The 16,268-nt window shown below is 41.0% G+C and overlaps 1 protein-coding gene across 1 annotated transcript in view; it reads right to left on the minus strand.

Moving 5' to 3' along the window:
- The window catches only part of malrd1 (MAM and LDL receptor class A domain containing 1), a 198,322-nt gene that overhangs the window by 13,861 nt on the left and 168,193 nt on the right, over nt 1-16,268 (minus strand). Inside the window, exons 24-27 of the mRNA XM_052016179.1 lie at nt 12,863-12,988; nt 11,871-11,937; nt 2,989-3,083; nt 2,813-2,906 (exon numbers count right to left, since the gene is read on the minus strand). Of these exons, the coding sequence (XP_051872139.1) occupies nt 2,813-2,906; nt 2,989-3,083; nt 11,871-11,937; nt 12,863-12,988 (382 nt within the window). The remainder of the gene's footprint in view (nt 1-2,812; nt 2,907-2,988; nt 3,084-11,870; nt 11,938-12,862; nt 12,989-16,268) is intronic.

Raw genomic sequence — 16,268 nt, forward strand, 5'->3', positions numbered from 1 at the left:
TTAAGTCCTTGGAGTTGTGGACACCGATCCAATAAAATTAGGGAAATCAACAGAGTTTTGGACGGCAGGAAGACTGAAGGTTAAGGGGGTCAGGCAGGAGAGGAGAGTTGAGGGTAAAATCAGATCAGCCATGATCTTGTTGAATGGCTGAGCAGGCTCAAGGGGCTGTATGTCCTACTCCTGCTCCTATCGTTTATGCTTCATAACTGGTGTAAGTTGCTTCCAATTCATTCAGCCTACTAGCCACGCAGAGCATTGATGTACAGGTATTTTGTCTACTATTGGTTTTTAATTAAAACACTTTAATGTTTTTGATTATTTGTTGCAGTCATTCCATGTTTTTAATAAACTGGTGAAATATTTAATTCTCTACTCCATTCACCTCAGCTTCATACTCTTTGCTAAGCTTTTATTTATGTGTTTATCTCTCTTTTTTTAAATAAACACCTCTATTTCTTCTTTTTATTGGCTTTATTTTTTCCCACCCATTACAGTCCATATTTAAGTAACTATTCACTGCTGTTACTTTGTAGGTTTCCTCCTATGCAGTTGTACTCATTCATTGTAAAGCAACTTTCATTTTTTGCTAGCATTTGTCTCAGTGTTCAACAAAATAGAAATCATACTGAGTAATTCCTCAGTCAATATGGAAGTCCCTAATAACTCTTTCCTCCTAGTTAGCTGGTTCTGCCCCATACTGATTCACTGGACTAATAGCAAAGTGTGATAAATGCAGCTACATGGGAAACTCTTTACCACCACTTTAAGCCTTTGGTTGGGTAGTTACCAGCTTCTGGACTGACAGTAACAGGGTAAACTGTGCAGGCTGTCCATTTCCAGTTTACTTCTACAGATCTGAGCTCTTGTTACCATTATTTAAAATTAATCCAGCACTGAGATTCGGGATAGAGTCACAATCAGGACAAAGAAGTGGGTGGAAGTTTTAGCCCACACTTCTTCCCTCAGCACATTTCCATTCTTTAAAAGCCTGCATTTTGGTTATATTAGTGTGCATAGGAGTAATTGATATTGGTTTATTATTGTCACTTGTACTGAGGTACAGTGAAAAACTTGTCTTGCATACCGTTCGTACGGATCAATTCATTACACAGTGCATTGAGGTAGTACAGGGTAAAAGCAATAACAGAATACAGAGTAAAGTGTCACAACTACAGGGAAGTGCATTGCAGGTAGACAATAAGGTGCAAGGTCAAACAAGGTAGATTGTGAGGTCAAGAGTCCATCCCATCGTATAAGGGAACCATTCAATAGTCTTATCACAGTGGGATAGAAGCTGTACTTGAGCCTGGTGGTATGTGCCCTCAGGCTCCTGTATCTTATGCCTGATGGGAGAGGAGAGAAGAGAGAATGACCCGGGTGGGTGGGGTCTTATACTGGCTGCTTCACCAAGGCAGTGAGAGGTATAGACAGAGTCTATGGAGGGGTGGCTGGTTTCTGTGATGCGCTGGGCTGTGTCTTTGGCACTTGGCTTTCCTAATGCTTTGTAACATCCAGGCATTGTATTTTTGGTATGTTGTCCCAATTGGAAAAATTTCACTGTTGTGATTTTGCTGATGCTCAACAAACATATTACTTTTGAATCATGTAGGCCTTTGTTGTGATCACTTTTGTGACTGTGTAGCTGAGAAGTATGGAAGTGCCATTTGTAGCATGCGATTTTTAAGGGTTGAATTATATAAGTTCTGGTGTCTTGGTCAACAACATGACCAAAAACAGATTAAGCTGGAACTCAATTTATTGCAGTTTGATAGATCTCAATATACATAAAAGAGCTGATGTGATTGTCACCAAGCACTGCATTTCAAACTTTTTGTTTTAAGAATGTGAGAAAATAGGAGCAGGAGGAGGCTACCAGCCCCTCAAACCTGCCCTGCCATTCAATATGAACAGTCTCATTCCCTTGTGCCAGTTCCCCATTGCCCTTAATTTCATGATCTTTAAAAAAATTATCTATCTCTAGAGATTCATTCTTTAAAATTCTAGAGATCACCACCCTCTGTCAGAAGAAGTTCCTTATTCAAGATTCACCCACTGTGGAAGCATCTTAATATCTACCCTGTCATTCCCTCCTTAGGATTTTATATGTTTCAATACGATCACCCCTTATCCTTCTAAACTACTAACAATATTGATCTAATTTCTTTGGCAGCTCATGATAACCCTCTCAGCTCAGGAGTTAGCCAGGTGAATATCTTTTGGACTGCTACAATGCTAGTATGTCCTTTCATAAATAAGGAGACCAAAATTGTGCACAGTAGTCCAGGTGTCGCCTCACCAGTATCCTGTACAATGTAACAATACTTCCCCATTTCAACACTCTTCCAACAAAGGCCAATGTACCATCGGCCTTCCTAACTACTTCCCGCAACTACTTGCAATCCATGCAAAAGAACAGCTAGATTCCTCTTCACTCACCTGCAATCTTTCTCCATTCAGATTCCTTTTACTGAAATGCATGACATCACACTTTCCCACATTAAAATGCATTTGCCAAGTTTTTACCCACTAACTGGAAAGGATGCCAAGTCTTCCTTTGGTGTAATAGTGCCAATGTGTAGATCAGTGAGACTTTTCACTGTACTTTATCTTCTGGGATGCTTTATTCGTCATTTTTACAGAATCAACAGAGACAAATTTATACATAGTCAATTGAAGTGGAAGAGTTTGGTCCACTAAATGGATGTCTCTTTCTGTAAACATTTTTAAGCTTGTACCTTTCATTAGGCTTACCTCTAGGAAGACCAATATGCTCAAGGACATAAAATAATAAAGTGCATATATTATTACATACTTGCTTGTTTTCCTTTTAGCAATTACGATCGAAACAACCAGTAGATTGAGCACAAACAAACCCAAGCCAACGCCTAGTCCTGCCCATATGGAGGCTAGATATCAAAAGGAAAACAACATTAGTCATAGTGTTAGGCTGTAGAATGCAGTTATTTAAGATTGGTATCATTTCTTTACCATTTTCATCTTTATTTGATGCCAGATCGGGACTGAGAGATCCTGCTGGCTTGACCAGAATATGGCATCGATTTCCTCTCCACTGACTCGTACACCTGTGAAGCAGGCAGAGGGTGTGGGGTTGGGGTGGGGTGGGGTGGGGTGGGGGTGGTGGGGGGGGAAGAAAGAAATTATTAAGGATCTCACAATAGAATACATTCTACTTTTGTAAATAGCCAGGTCACAGAAGACATCTTTTCTAATCACCTTTGAGCCATGTTTTGCTATTAGGTCACATTATATGCCTTTAATGCTGTCCAGCTAAGAAGCAGGACAGATATTAGCCCACCTTCTTCACATTATGATTTTGTGCACCTTTGAGAAAAAAATAATGCTCAGACAATGTTGTAATGAGAGAGTCTGTTATAATGAGAGAGTCTGTGAGAGGTTGAATAATAGGTCTGCAAAATGCTCAGAACATCAAAGGAAGCAAAGCTTTGCAGGGCAGTTACTCTTCGATCGGTTTACATTCCACAGCCACTCAGCTTGTAAACTCAAAGGGCAGCAACAAGCTCCAACAATTATTGGTAGATACATGGAAGTTAAATTCAATAGTCAACAGACTGAAAGGACAGAGATTAATTGCATATCACGATGTCCTGCAGACAGCATGCTGTTTTTGCTAATTATAACAATCAGTGTGTGGCTATAGTTTATTTTCTTCACTGGGGGAGGAGCAGGGTAGCTGGGTAAGGGGCTAACATCATGAGTACCTTGTACCAGTGAAATCTAGTCTGCCTTAAAGCTAAACTGCATCTCTTAAAAGGAATGTGGATTGTGACTGGAGCAGTTGGCAGGTGGTCTATATGTTGACCAGGACAATTGAAGAAATTGGCAAATTGGTTTGTAATTGTCCCATGTACCGAGGTACAATGAAAACCTTGTCTTGCTTACCTTCCATACAGAAAAATTCACTACAACAGTGCATTGAGGTAGTACAAGGTAAAAACAATAACAGAGTGTAGAATGAAGTGTTACAGTACAGAGAAAGTGCAGTGCAGGTAGACAGTAAGGTGCGAGGTCATAACGAGGTAGATTGTGAGGTCAAGAGTCCATCTTATCATACTCTTGATAGGAATGAAGTGACACTTGGATAAGAATGAAGTGATATAAAAAAAAAGTGGGTTTGAAGCTTTTCAGATATTGCAATGGAGAACTTTGTGGATACAAGACATCACTCCTGTCTTCCACTGTGATTCTAGAAGCACTCCAGACAAAAATCAGAAGGCAGTGGGCACATAGAAAGCATGAATTCCAAAAGGGTTGTACCCTGAAGGCTGGATGCCATGTCTCAAGAAGTTTAGTGACCTCGTATGGATGGCCATGATCAGCAAACGCATCTTCAGATTCATTGTAGGCTTCCTTCAATCATCTGCCAAGTACTCCTACCAATTAGAACTCATAGCTGACATTCATGTGGTCCACCACAACCTGAACACACTTGGCACTACTGCAAAGCACACATTACCAGCTAATACAGCTCATTATCTAACAACACCGCATGAGATTATTTTGGGAAGTTAAAGTAGGGTAGGACTTATACAATGAATGGCAGAGCACTGGGGAGTGTTGTGAAACAGAGGGACCTAGGAGTACAGGTATATAGCTTACAGGTACATAGTGTGCCAAAAGTATCTCAGGTAGACAGGGTGGTGAAGAAGGCATTTGGCATGCTGGTCTTCATGAGTCAGAGTACTGAGTATGGGAGTCAGGACATTATGTCACAGTTGTACAAGACATTGGTGAGATTGTACTTAGAGTATTGTGTAGAGTTTTGGTCGCCCTGTTATAGGAAATACATCATTAAACTAGAGAGAGTGTAGAGAAGATTTATAAGGATACTGCCAGGACCTGAGGGCCTGAGTCATAGGGAGATGCTGGGCAGGTTAGGACTTTATTCCTTGGAAGTAATGAGATTGAGGGAAACTAGAGGGCATAGGTTTAAGGTGAGAGCTGAAAGATTTAAAACTGACTTGAGGGGCAACTTCTTCATGTAGAGGATGGTGCAAATATGGAATGAGCTGCGAGAGGAAGTGATTGAGGCAGGTACAGTACCAACATTCAGAGACACTTGCAGAAGTACATGGATGGGAGGGGTTTAGAGGGACATGGGCCAAATGCGGGTAAATGGGACTAGTTTGGTGGGCACCATTGTTGGCATGGATGAGATAGGCTGAAGGGCCTGTTTTCGTGCTGGGGTACTCTATGACTGCATGACTTTAACCAATGGTATGCTTACTCCTTCCTCTGCTGTAGGGCATTGACATGCTCAACCGAAAGCAGCAGGAGCCAATGGGAGTGGTGGATATGGGGGGAGGGGCGGAAGGGGCGACATGGTGCAGATTGAATATGATAAATGTAGCAAATACTGACCATGTCTCAGGTGGTCATGCTGAGGTGTGGCTAGTGGTAGGACTGAAAACATCAAAGATCTCAGTGGTCTCATTCCTAATCCATCTCACTGAATTCCTCACTCTCTCCAAGCATCCCTTTCTATCCTCTCTTCTCTGCACCACAGTGATATTCTCCTGCCAATCCCCTTCCAGGTAATACAGGAATGTGAGAGTGAAGATGAAGATGAACTGTCACCTGAGTTTATCACTTCCAGCCTTCAGCACAGACATGGGGCAATCAGTTTACAATATGGAGGTGGGATGTGTATATGGGGAGAGATTAGTTGCAAGTGACATGCAGCTCGGGTGAGTTCGGAAAGGGGGGTAGGGAGTTGGTAGACATTAGGGTAGCCCAGATGACAGTTCCCCTATGTGCAATGTCACAGGCATTCTCCCACTGAGGATGTGAATGTGAACTTTGATGGGGCAATCTCTAAAAGAAAGTTGATGGATATACTCAGCAAAGTGCTTAACACCTGCCATAAAACCATGTGGAGTTTGGAGAAGCACAGCGCAGTCCTGCATCAGTTTGGCACAGGGCTTGGAGTCTACATTTCACGGCGTTGAGGTTGTGAGCAATCCCATTCAACACTGTGGACGCAGCCTTGCTGCAGCATCTCACAGCTGATGCCACAGCTTCACCAGAGTGTGACTGACTGCTGTGCTGGTGTCCTGCCAGTTCAGCTGGCTGCCAGGGAAGCTGAAACAATTGCCCTCAATTCTATGCACTGGGGAACTTGTGCGAAGGAGTTTCATGGTTTTACCCTATCACAGACATCCCCCCCCCCCCCGCAGCTTAACGAGCTTCTTTTCTCTCCTTCCCAGCATATTTCCAGCATTTCCTGTTTTCAGTTTAGATTTCCAGCATCTGAATTTTTTTCTGATGTTGAATTTCAAGGTAGTCCAGCGATCCGCACTCCAATGGACAACTGCTGTGGCACTGCCTCTGGGGTATAGGTGTGGTTCCATGGAGCAGTAATCTTCTCTCCCCTCTCAAGAAACCAGCATTCATCCTGCAACCCTGCTGTTTTATACGTCTGACTGACAGATTGGCAGCCCAGGCTGCTGCCTTCCACACTGGGATGATGAAGTCCACACAGTGGTCTTCTGGGGCTAGAGGTTGTTGAGGCCATCTGGCCTCTCCTCCACTGACACCCAGCAGCCCTGCTGTAGACACACAAAAGCACTGCTTAGGGGCTGGGGCTAATGAAGCCACCAAGGTTGATTACTTGACCATTGCATGGAATATGGTTTGATTTAATTTACAGATTTGGTTTGCTTGTTGAATTGTGAAGACTTCTATTTTGGACTTGTAGCCAAGAGAGCACTTTTAGAGAGGGGAGGTAAGTTTAGTACACAGAGGATTGCTGTTGGGGTTACTGAAACTACACTTGGTGGAGATCTTTGTGAGTCATAATAGCCTGCCCTATACAGTGCAACCCTGACATAATGAGTGCACAGCCCTTGACACCAACTAAAACCTAAATAGCCAAGGAGCAGTAAGTGAAGGAGGATGAAGTGAAGTGATAACCTCGACAGCGTTGCCCTGGGTTTCACTGTATTTTATAAGCCCCTGATCTGCTTGTTGATCAGGTCCACTACCTGAACCAAATGTCAAACCAACAGAGTGTCAAACTTCATCTCGTAATCTTAGGGACGGTACTTTCTTTGTCAGCCCAGAAATCTATCTCAGTTTGTGCTGTATAAAGATCTCCTCAAATATATTACCTAGGTCCAATTTTCATAATACCATAAAGCAGTAATCATAAAACTTCATTATATTTGTATCTTTAGTAAGTAGCTGAATAAAGATATATCACCATATTGGTCTGTGGAGGATGAGTCCAATGCCTATCAAGTCCAGATGGAAAGTTCTTAAGGGAGAATCAGAGCAAAGGGGTAGTAGAGGGTCTGCCATGTTCTGTGGAGTGAGGGGGAGAATGCCTCCTCCTGACATGACAGAAATATAACTTCTTGAGCAGCCTCTGGAATTCCCTTTAAGGATCCATTGTTACACAACTCCGGGCTGGTACAATTGGTGGAACTTCCCAAGCACATGGTCTACCTATTAGCACCCAACTTCTTCATGGAAGCCGTAGGAGAATTGAATACAAAGACAGGGAGGTTGCACCAGCTACTTTGAACATTGGTGAGGCAGCATCTGTTGTAGCATGTTCAATATTGGTCTCCTTACTTAAGGAAGGATGGAAATACCTTGGATGCAATTCAGAAAGGATTTGGTAGATACCTGAAATGTGCAGGTTGTCTTTTGAAGGAAGGTTGGACAGGCTAGGCTTGTATCCACTGAATTTTGGAAGAGTGAGAGGGGACTTGATTGAACCATAAATAACATCCTGAGAAGTCTTGATAGAGTGGATGTGGAGAGAATGTTTCCCCTTATGGGAGAATCTGAAATTAGGAGACATTGTTTGAAAATAAGGGGTCACCCACTTAAGACAGATACGAGTTCAATTCTTTTTCTCCAAGAGTTGGGAGTCTTTGGAATTCTGAAAGGCCAGTGGAAGTTGAGTCATTGAATATTTTTAAGGCAGCAGTAGACAGATTCTTGGTAGGTAAGGGATGAAAGGAATTAATTATAGTCAGATTAGCCATGATCTTATTGAGTACTGGCACAGGTCTGACGGACCAAGTGACCTACTCCTGTTCCTAATTCCCATGTTTATATGTCTGTATACAGTATGTAAAAATGAAGGTTGAACCAAAATTTTCATATAATGGAACATTGAAAACTTTAAGGGCCCACTTTAAGTATTGCAACTAGCTTACTTGACAGACCAGAAATCCAACAACGTGTTATGACTTAAAACTTGTAAACATTACTTGTATTGTTCACCTGGAATTCAGAAAATTAATAGACAAAGAAAATGCACTGAAGGAAGTCCAATGCATCTTGTGTTAGAAATGAATTTCTTTGTATTTTAAAGGGAAAGTTATCATCACTGAATGAATATTAATGCCATACTCTAATCGCTCCAGATTCATTTATAGAAGCATTATTGATATTACAGCAAAATGCCAGGGAAAGCAGGTTGATGGATTTTAAAAACTCCAAGGAGCCATATATCCACAATCCCGTGGTGATAGGTTTGAAAATAAATTTGACAACAATAATTTAATGTGTCATAAGATAAATGGTTTCTACTTTTAGAACCTCAGTGTTATTGCTCAAAGGGAAAAAATATTGAGTCTTAGTTTTCCTATAATGGTGTTTCTACTTATCTGGCACTCTTTTCATCTTCCTCTCTCAATCTTCATCTTCCACTTTCATTTTTCTCTCCTTTCCACTGTCTATCGTTCCCTCATTTGAGATTATTTTAAGCCTGCCCAGCTTTCACATGCTGTGTCATATCCCAGTGAATGAATAAATGGGAATTTTTCTTTGATATTCTTTATGGAGCCATAGTCACTCAGCACAGAAGCAGGACCTTCAGTTCACCAAGTCCATACCAACCACCGAATACCCACCAACAATAACATTGCACTAATCCCAATTTCTTTAATTTTCCCCACATTCCCATTAACTCTCCCAAGATTCTAACAGTCACATGCATTAGGGCAATTAACAAAGGCCAATTAACTTACCAACGTCTTTGGAATGTGAGGGGAAATTGGCACACCCAGAAGAAACCCACACAGCCACAGGGAGGATGTGTAAACTCAACACAGGCAGCCAAAAGATCAGGATTGTACCCAAGTCGCTATGAGCTGTGAGGCAATGGCTCTACTATTTGTGTCACAGTGCAGGTCATCTTTGGTGTGGTTTGATTTCAAACTTAAGTTAACTGTTGTCACTGTGAAGCATTCACCCCCATAAATGGTAGCAACTTTGTGACCTCGGTGGATAGGCATGCAAAAGAGGAAAGCCAATTTCTGTTGGTTGTTTTGTCAGTTTGCTTTGCTATTGGACACCACATGGAGTCAGTTAGAACATAGAACATAGAACAATTACAGCACAATTCAGGCCCTTCGGCCCACAAAGCTGTGCCGAACATGTCCCTACCCTAGAAATTAGTAGGCTTACCCATAGCCCTCTATTTTACTCAGCTCCATGTACCTATCTAACAGTCTCTTGAAAGACCCTATTGTATCTGCCTCCACCACCATTTCCGGCAGCCCATTCAACGCACTCACCACTCTCTGAGTAGAAAACTTACCCCTGACATCTCCTCTATATCTACTCCCCAGCACCTAAAACCTATGTCCTCTTGTGGCCACTAATTCAGCCCTGGGGAAAAATCTCTGACTATCTACCCTATCAATACCTCTCATCATCTTATACACCTTGAATTGAGCTTATTCGTTTCTTTGGAGATCTTATGGCTGTGCAGAATAGGATTTTGTAATTTTTTAAAGAATTGTATGTTCTTCGTTATCCTCAAATAATTTTCCCTCATATGCCCATCTATCTCCCTTTTTAAAACCCAGACTGACTCTGTTTCCATCCCCCTTGCTTTTATGGCAGTGAATTCCAGATCAAAATGCAAAAAAAGCATTGATGCTGGAAATATGTAATAAAAACATAATGTGCTGGATGTGCTCAGTAGGTCGGGCAGCTTCTGTGGAGAGGAGAACAGAGTTAATATTTCAGATTGATGATCTTTCATTGGAACAAGGAAAAGTTAGAAATTAAACATTTTTAAAGTTGTATAGATATTTATTTATTATTCATGTACATCGAAACACACAGTGAAATGCGTCTTTTTGCTTAGAGTGGGGTGGGGTTGGGTTAAGGGAGAATACAAAGGGAATATCTTTAAAAAGAGAGACCAAGAGAGATTGAACAACACAAATAGTGGTGGTGCTGGCCGAGAAAGGGTGGTGAAGACTTGTTAGTCACAGCTGATCTGTCTGGATGAAATATAAACAGAAGGAAATGAATGAGAACAAAGGAGGAAAAAAACAATTTTGGAACTATGAGATACCAAACACAGTACTTGCTGGAAATCTAAAATTGCAGCAGGTCAGCATTTAACAGGACATTATGTCATTAATGTCAACATTAAGCAGGATATATAAGGGATCATTCCATGTAATCTCCAAGCTGCTCCAATACACTCCAGCAATGGCATCTTCCTAACCATGTGCAAAATTGCCCAAATATGTTCTGTTTATTAAAAGCAGGACAAATCCAATCTGGCTAATTACTGGCAAATCAGTCTACTCTCAATTATCAGCAAAAAAATGCATGCTTTCATTGATTATGCTATCAAGTGGCACTTACTTAGGAAAAACCTGTTCACAGTTACGTAGTTTGGGTTTCACCAGGTTGCAGACCTCATCACTGTTTTGGTTCAAACATGAATTGCAGAAGTGAGGTGAGATTGAAATCATGGCAGCATTTAACTGAGTGCAGCATCAAGGAGGCCTGGGAAATCTTGAACTCAATGAGCATCAATGAAAAGTGACGTGAGAAAAGAGAGTCGGAAGAGTTGCTTGTTGTGCATGTGCAGAGATGTGAGAGGAGACTTCTATCAGTATCAACGTGGTCTGAAGGCATGATGACCGTACTTGAAATGAGGCATAGTGGACCATTGCTAATCTAGACAATGTGTTGAATGGCAGGGATTGGTTAAAGTGATCAATCTGAAATGCTAACTCTGTTTCTCTCTCCACATATGCTGGCTGACTGGCTGTGTGGTTCCAGTATTTCCTGTTTTTATTTCACATGAAGGAATTGTTGAAAATAGTGAGAGAGGGGACGAAGGGATTGCTATGCAGTGTTGTTGGAAAGGTGAAGAGCTGACACCTCCAGCTTGACCATTAAACATTTTCCACCTAATTTTCAGCTCTTGCCAGTGAAGCCTATGATGATCCTACCGCTCTCCTCCTGCAGTTTTGTGGGGTTTGTGTGTGTGTGTGTGTGTGTTTGTGAGTGGGGGGGGGGTGGTAGGGGAAAAATTGCTCACTACTTGCCTGCCCTTTGTGAGTACATTAAGAAACTCAGGGCAGCTGTCCAACTCATGTCTACTATGAGAGTTACGTACGCGGTGTTAGAATTAAATCTGGCTTCAGAGGATGCTTCAAAAATAACTTAAAGTACAATTACAGAGTGCACTCTATTGAAAAACCACATAGGTCCCATTAAGGTAATGTGAGTCCTCTCTCTAAATAACAAAAAAAGAACATTTTAAAAAACGTTAAGGAATGTGGAAATAATTGAGCTGAGTTGTTGGCATAATTCAGTGATGCCTGCTTGCAAAATTGTCAAAATGGTCTCTTTCTCAAATGACATCTGCAACATTGTAGCAACACAAGAATACAAACCACAAACATTTGGATTTGTAATGAGAAGAACAGATGGTTTCACAGCATTCTGCAATTTACTGGAGTCTGACAATCTGCATAAATGACACAGGGAGATGAAGGATGAATTTTTAAATTTCTCATTAAGCATTTATAGTGTCCTGCAATGACTACACAAGCACTTACTTGCACAGTGCAATTCTGTTAACAATGATGCATGTTCCTCCATTTCTACAATAGGCACTTGGACATTCTGTAACAAGAGCACAAAACTGTCAATGCCATTAATAAACTAATCTCTAAGGCAATGATTTGCAAACTTTTTGAATGAAAACCCCATGTTCACATATGGTAAAATATTCCTTATGTCCCTTCAGAGGCAGATGGTGTTCCAGGCCAGTCCTTTTAAGGAGCTGGGGCTGTCCCAGGGATTCCCCAAGACTACTGGAATAACTCACATGCAGTGTATGTTTTCCTTAATTTTTAATTTTCTTTTGAACTTTTTAAACTAAGTTATCTCAATATTATTAAAGCCTCACAGGCACTCTATAACCTTTAACATAATAAAATAGAAAGTCCTGGAAACACTCAGTAGGTCAGGCCACATCTGTGGAAATAGAAACAAAGTCAATGTTTCAAATGAAGGGTCTCAGATCTGAAACGTTAACTCTCTTTCTCTATTTTTTAGTTCTGACTTGCAGTGTCTACAGCTTTTTGTTATAATCATTAGGATGTATTAAATTTATAATCGTAAGGATGCGGAGGCTTTGGAAAGGGTGCAGGAGAGGTTTACTGGGATGCTGCCTGGATTAGAGAGTATAAACTGTAAGGAGCATTTGGACAAACTTGGGTTGTTTTCTCTGGAGAGTCAGATGGAAGTTTATAAAATTATGAGAGGCATAGATAGGGTAGACAGTCAGAATCTTTCTCCAAGGGTGGAAATGTCAAGTACCAGAGGACATGCATTGAAGGTGAGAGGGGGAAAGTTTAAAGGAGACATTGTGGGCTGAAAGCCCTGTTCCTGTGTTGTACTGTTCTATGTTAGCCTCCCACCTTGGGTTAGTGCACCAGGTTGAAAATCACTATTCTAAAGGATCTATCAGAGAATAATGAAATTTAATATTTATCAAAAAGAAACAAGTTTATCATTAAATGGTTTCATAAATTTGCTTTCCCACCTGAACAACTAGATTCATCTGATTTGAAATCTCTGCAGTCAATGTCACCATCACATCGCTGTATTACAGGGATACACTGTCCACTGCTTGCACAGAGCAAAGAACCATTGAAGCAATGCATTGTAGCTGAAAGAAAGAGAATTAAGCAATCTTTATTGTGGAAAGATAGGCGAATACTTTCTATTAAGATTATAAAAAGAATGTAATGTAAAAATTCAATTCAGCCCTTCATTCTGCTGTATCCTTTGAGAACCCACTGCACTGTCCACCACTCCACCAATCTCTGTGTGGCTAAATAACAAACTAACCCAGCCATCTACATTTTCATCCAAGTCATTTATATTCATCACAAACAACAGAGGTCCCTGCACCGATCCCTGTGGAACACCACTGGTCACGGACCTCCAGCCAGAATTAACAACCTTCCTCCCTTTGTCTTCTCAGTAAAAAGCAAGCCACTCCTGCCAATATGGCCATCTTCTAACCAAAAATGAAGGTAAATAACAGCAGTCACACCATAGCCATTGGTTAGCAGGTTGGACAATTCACTCATTATGTTAACTCCACAGAGTGGGTGGGGTGGAGGTTTGTGAAGCTTGGCTCTGGTCAGAAGAAGACAGCGTAGAGCCAGAAGTACAATGGAATCTGCTGCATTGCTGTCAATGACCCACAGTAGGATATAGAGTTTCTCTGCTCTGCCAGACAGCTTCACATTTTCCTCACTTTGCCTCACATTTTACCAATGTCATATGGTCACATCCGTCATAAATTGTCCTTGCTCCTTGGATGTTAGCATTTGCTCAACATCAATGATTTTACGGATGTATTTAAAAGGGAGTTTTAAATAATTAGCATGCATTTTAAACATGGAATGACTAATTTTATGATTCATTGTCATATTGTGGCATTAGACTGAAGGAAATCTTCATAATCATCACTGAGTGATGTCACTTTAGTTCTCAAAATACCTTGAGCAATATGCCTTCAATTTTAGATTCCAGTCTAGTTCTGAGCAAATGCAAAGAAAAGCAAAATACTTTACAATAATAATAGGGTCTGATGTCATTTCTGGGAGAGTGCAGGATGATAACACTTTGTCCTCAGATATCATCCTACAGCAGCCATACTCAATAAAAAGGAAAACATGTTAGTGGAAGGATTTAACACAAAATAGACTATGCCATTCATTTCAATAATGCTGAGAAGAATAAACCTGCTAATTGAAGGTAAATAAAAATGTGGCCTTTTAAAATTTAGTCTTGAAACTGTGCATTATTATTTCCACATTATTCAACATATCAGTTTTGCTTGTACATGAGGATATGCATACTTTGAATTGGAGGAGAGGTTAATCCTCCAACTAACCTCAATATAATCTTGTTTCACTGGCACAGTCACATGCAAACTTGTATTGTCTGCCAGCCTGAGTTTCTCATTTTATGGATCCAGTAGTCATAACTTTCAAACAATGACTTTTCTTTGCAGCTTTTAAAAATGTGCAAAGGCAGCTAAAATGAGTTGGTAAATCACTCCCACTGACTATAACAAAGTAGAAATGGAGAATGCCATGAAGCTGTGAATCCATCCATGCCACATTGTTTTATTAGTTTGCTTCAAACAGTAAACTCTTATTGTATACCCTGGTCATATTATATTTCACTTGCTTATTTTGGTGCTGAATTGCTCCAATAGACTTAAAAGAATTAACATTGATTGCTGGAAACTTGCATTAAAATTCAACTGGCTGGCAATCATACTAGTTTTATTACACTCTGCTGCATAATTACATTTTAATATTAGTGCTTGGTATATCATGGAGTATAGTGAAGCAATATGTAACTGAAACGAAAACATATTTTGCTTCACTCTTGTGTTACATTGTCTGGTGCACCATTAGAAGCAGATGCTGAATGGAAAAGTAAATAATCATGATTGATTGACCCTGGTTGCCGGTGTGCAATGGGTACCCCACATTAAAGGAAACCACACACAGACAACTTCCACTCCACCTTCAATGTCCGGGGCCTGGAATGTCAGGACCTTCATGGACAACTCCACCAGCGCATGACCTGAACGCTGCTCAGCTGTTATAGTTCAAGCTCAGATGGTTGACATCAATATCACCACACAGTTTGAGACACGTTAGGTAGGAGATAGCCATTTTAAAAAATAAGGCAGTGGGTACACCTTCTACTGGAGGGCAAACTGGGAGGTCCACCATCTTCATAGAGTGAACTTTGCCAGCAAGAGCGAGCTATTCCAATGTCTCAGTGACTTCCCTGCAGAATAAATGAACGCCTTATGACCCTTTGTCTCACTCTAATATGGAATCAACATGCTAGTGTTATCAGTGATACTGTCCAAGCCTGCAAGCTTCAGAAGACAAAGAGGACTCCTACTTGGAAAAAAGTCCTGGTCCATATCCCAAATGGAGACAGATTGATCCTCCTGGATGACTTCAATACTAGGGTGAGAAGGGACACAACCCTTGCACGATAGGCAAGGAAGGAGTATGGAAAATGAATTCCAAAGGAGTCCTTCTCTTGACAACATGCATGGAGCATGGCCTTGTTGTTAACCAATGCCCTGTTTCATCAAAAGGACAAGTACTGGACGCCATGGCCACTGGCAACTGCTAGATTATATCATCGTCCAAGTGAAGGATCGCAAACATGTTTGCATTACCTATTCAATGACAGGCCCCTAGACTGACAAGCATCTGATCCGCTCTATTACTGCCATCAACCTGACCCAAGAACATCAGTGTCAACAGAAACATTGCCACAAGGTCATGGATACCAAAAAGGGTAGCTCTTCTCGGATAGCACCTCACAGACAATCTGTCAAATACAAGCCAACAGGAATCTTGTCTCATTGGATTCTGCATAAAGAAGGATTGACATATTGCTGGGAGGGGGTGGCAAGGTGTTAAGGTTGCAGTTGGCTACTGGGCTGGGGAAATCACATTTCTCCTTTACAATTAATTTCACTTGCAGCTAAACACTAAATGGAGGAGAATAAGGAAATGATTCAACATTATTTATGCTGAAATGTTAACCCTGTTTCTTTCTTCACAGCTACTGTCTGGCTTGCTGAGTGTTTTCTGCGTTTTCTGTTTTTGCTTTTGTTTTCCACCATCTGCAGCATTTTGGTTTCTGTCATTGTTTTGTTTCTTTTCTGCTAGATTGTGTGGCTCTGGCCCTCTGATTCCCCCACATCTGCCGAAAACCTAATCCATTCTATTTTTGACCCCAATTTTTGGAAAATTCTGCTAGCCTGCCTTCTTCTATGCACAGTAAGCTGTACTTCCAAAACTCTCTCATTTGGGTTCCTGCCCACATGTTCAGCACCTCAGCACTTGGATATCTTTTCATTTTTCCTTTAATCCGAACTTTAAGATCCTCTT

The sequence above is a fragment of the Pristis pectinata genome, chromosome 5, assembly GCF_009764475.1.
Source record: "Pristis pectinata isolate sPriPec2 chromosome 5, sPriPec2.1.pri, whole genome shotgun sequence".
NCBI lineage: Eukaryota > Metazoa > Chordata > Chondrichthyes > Rhinopristiformes > Pristidae > Pristis > Pristis pectinata.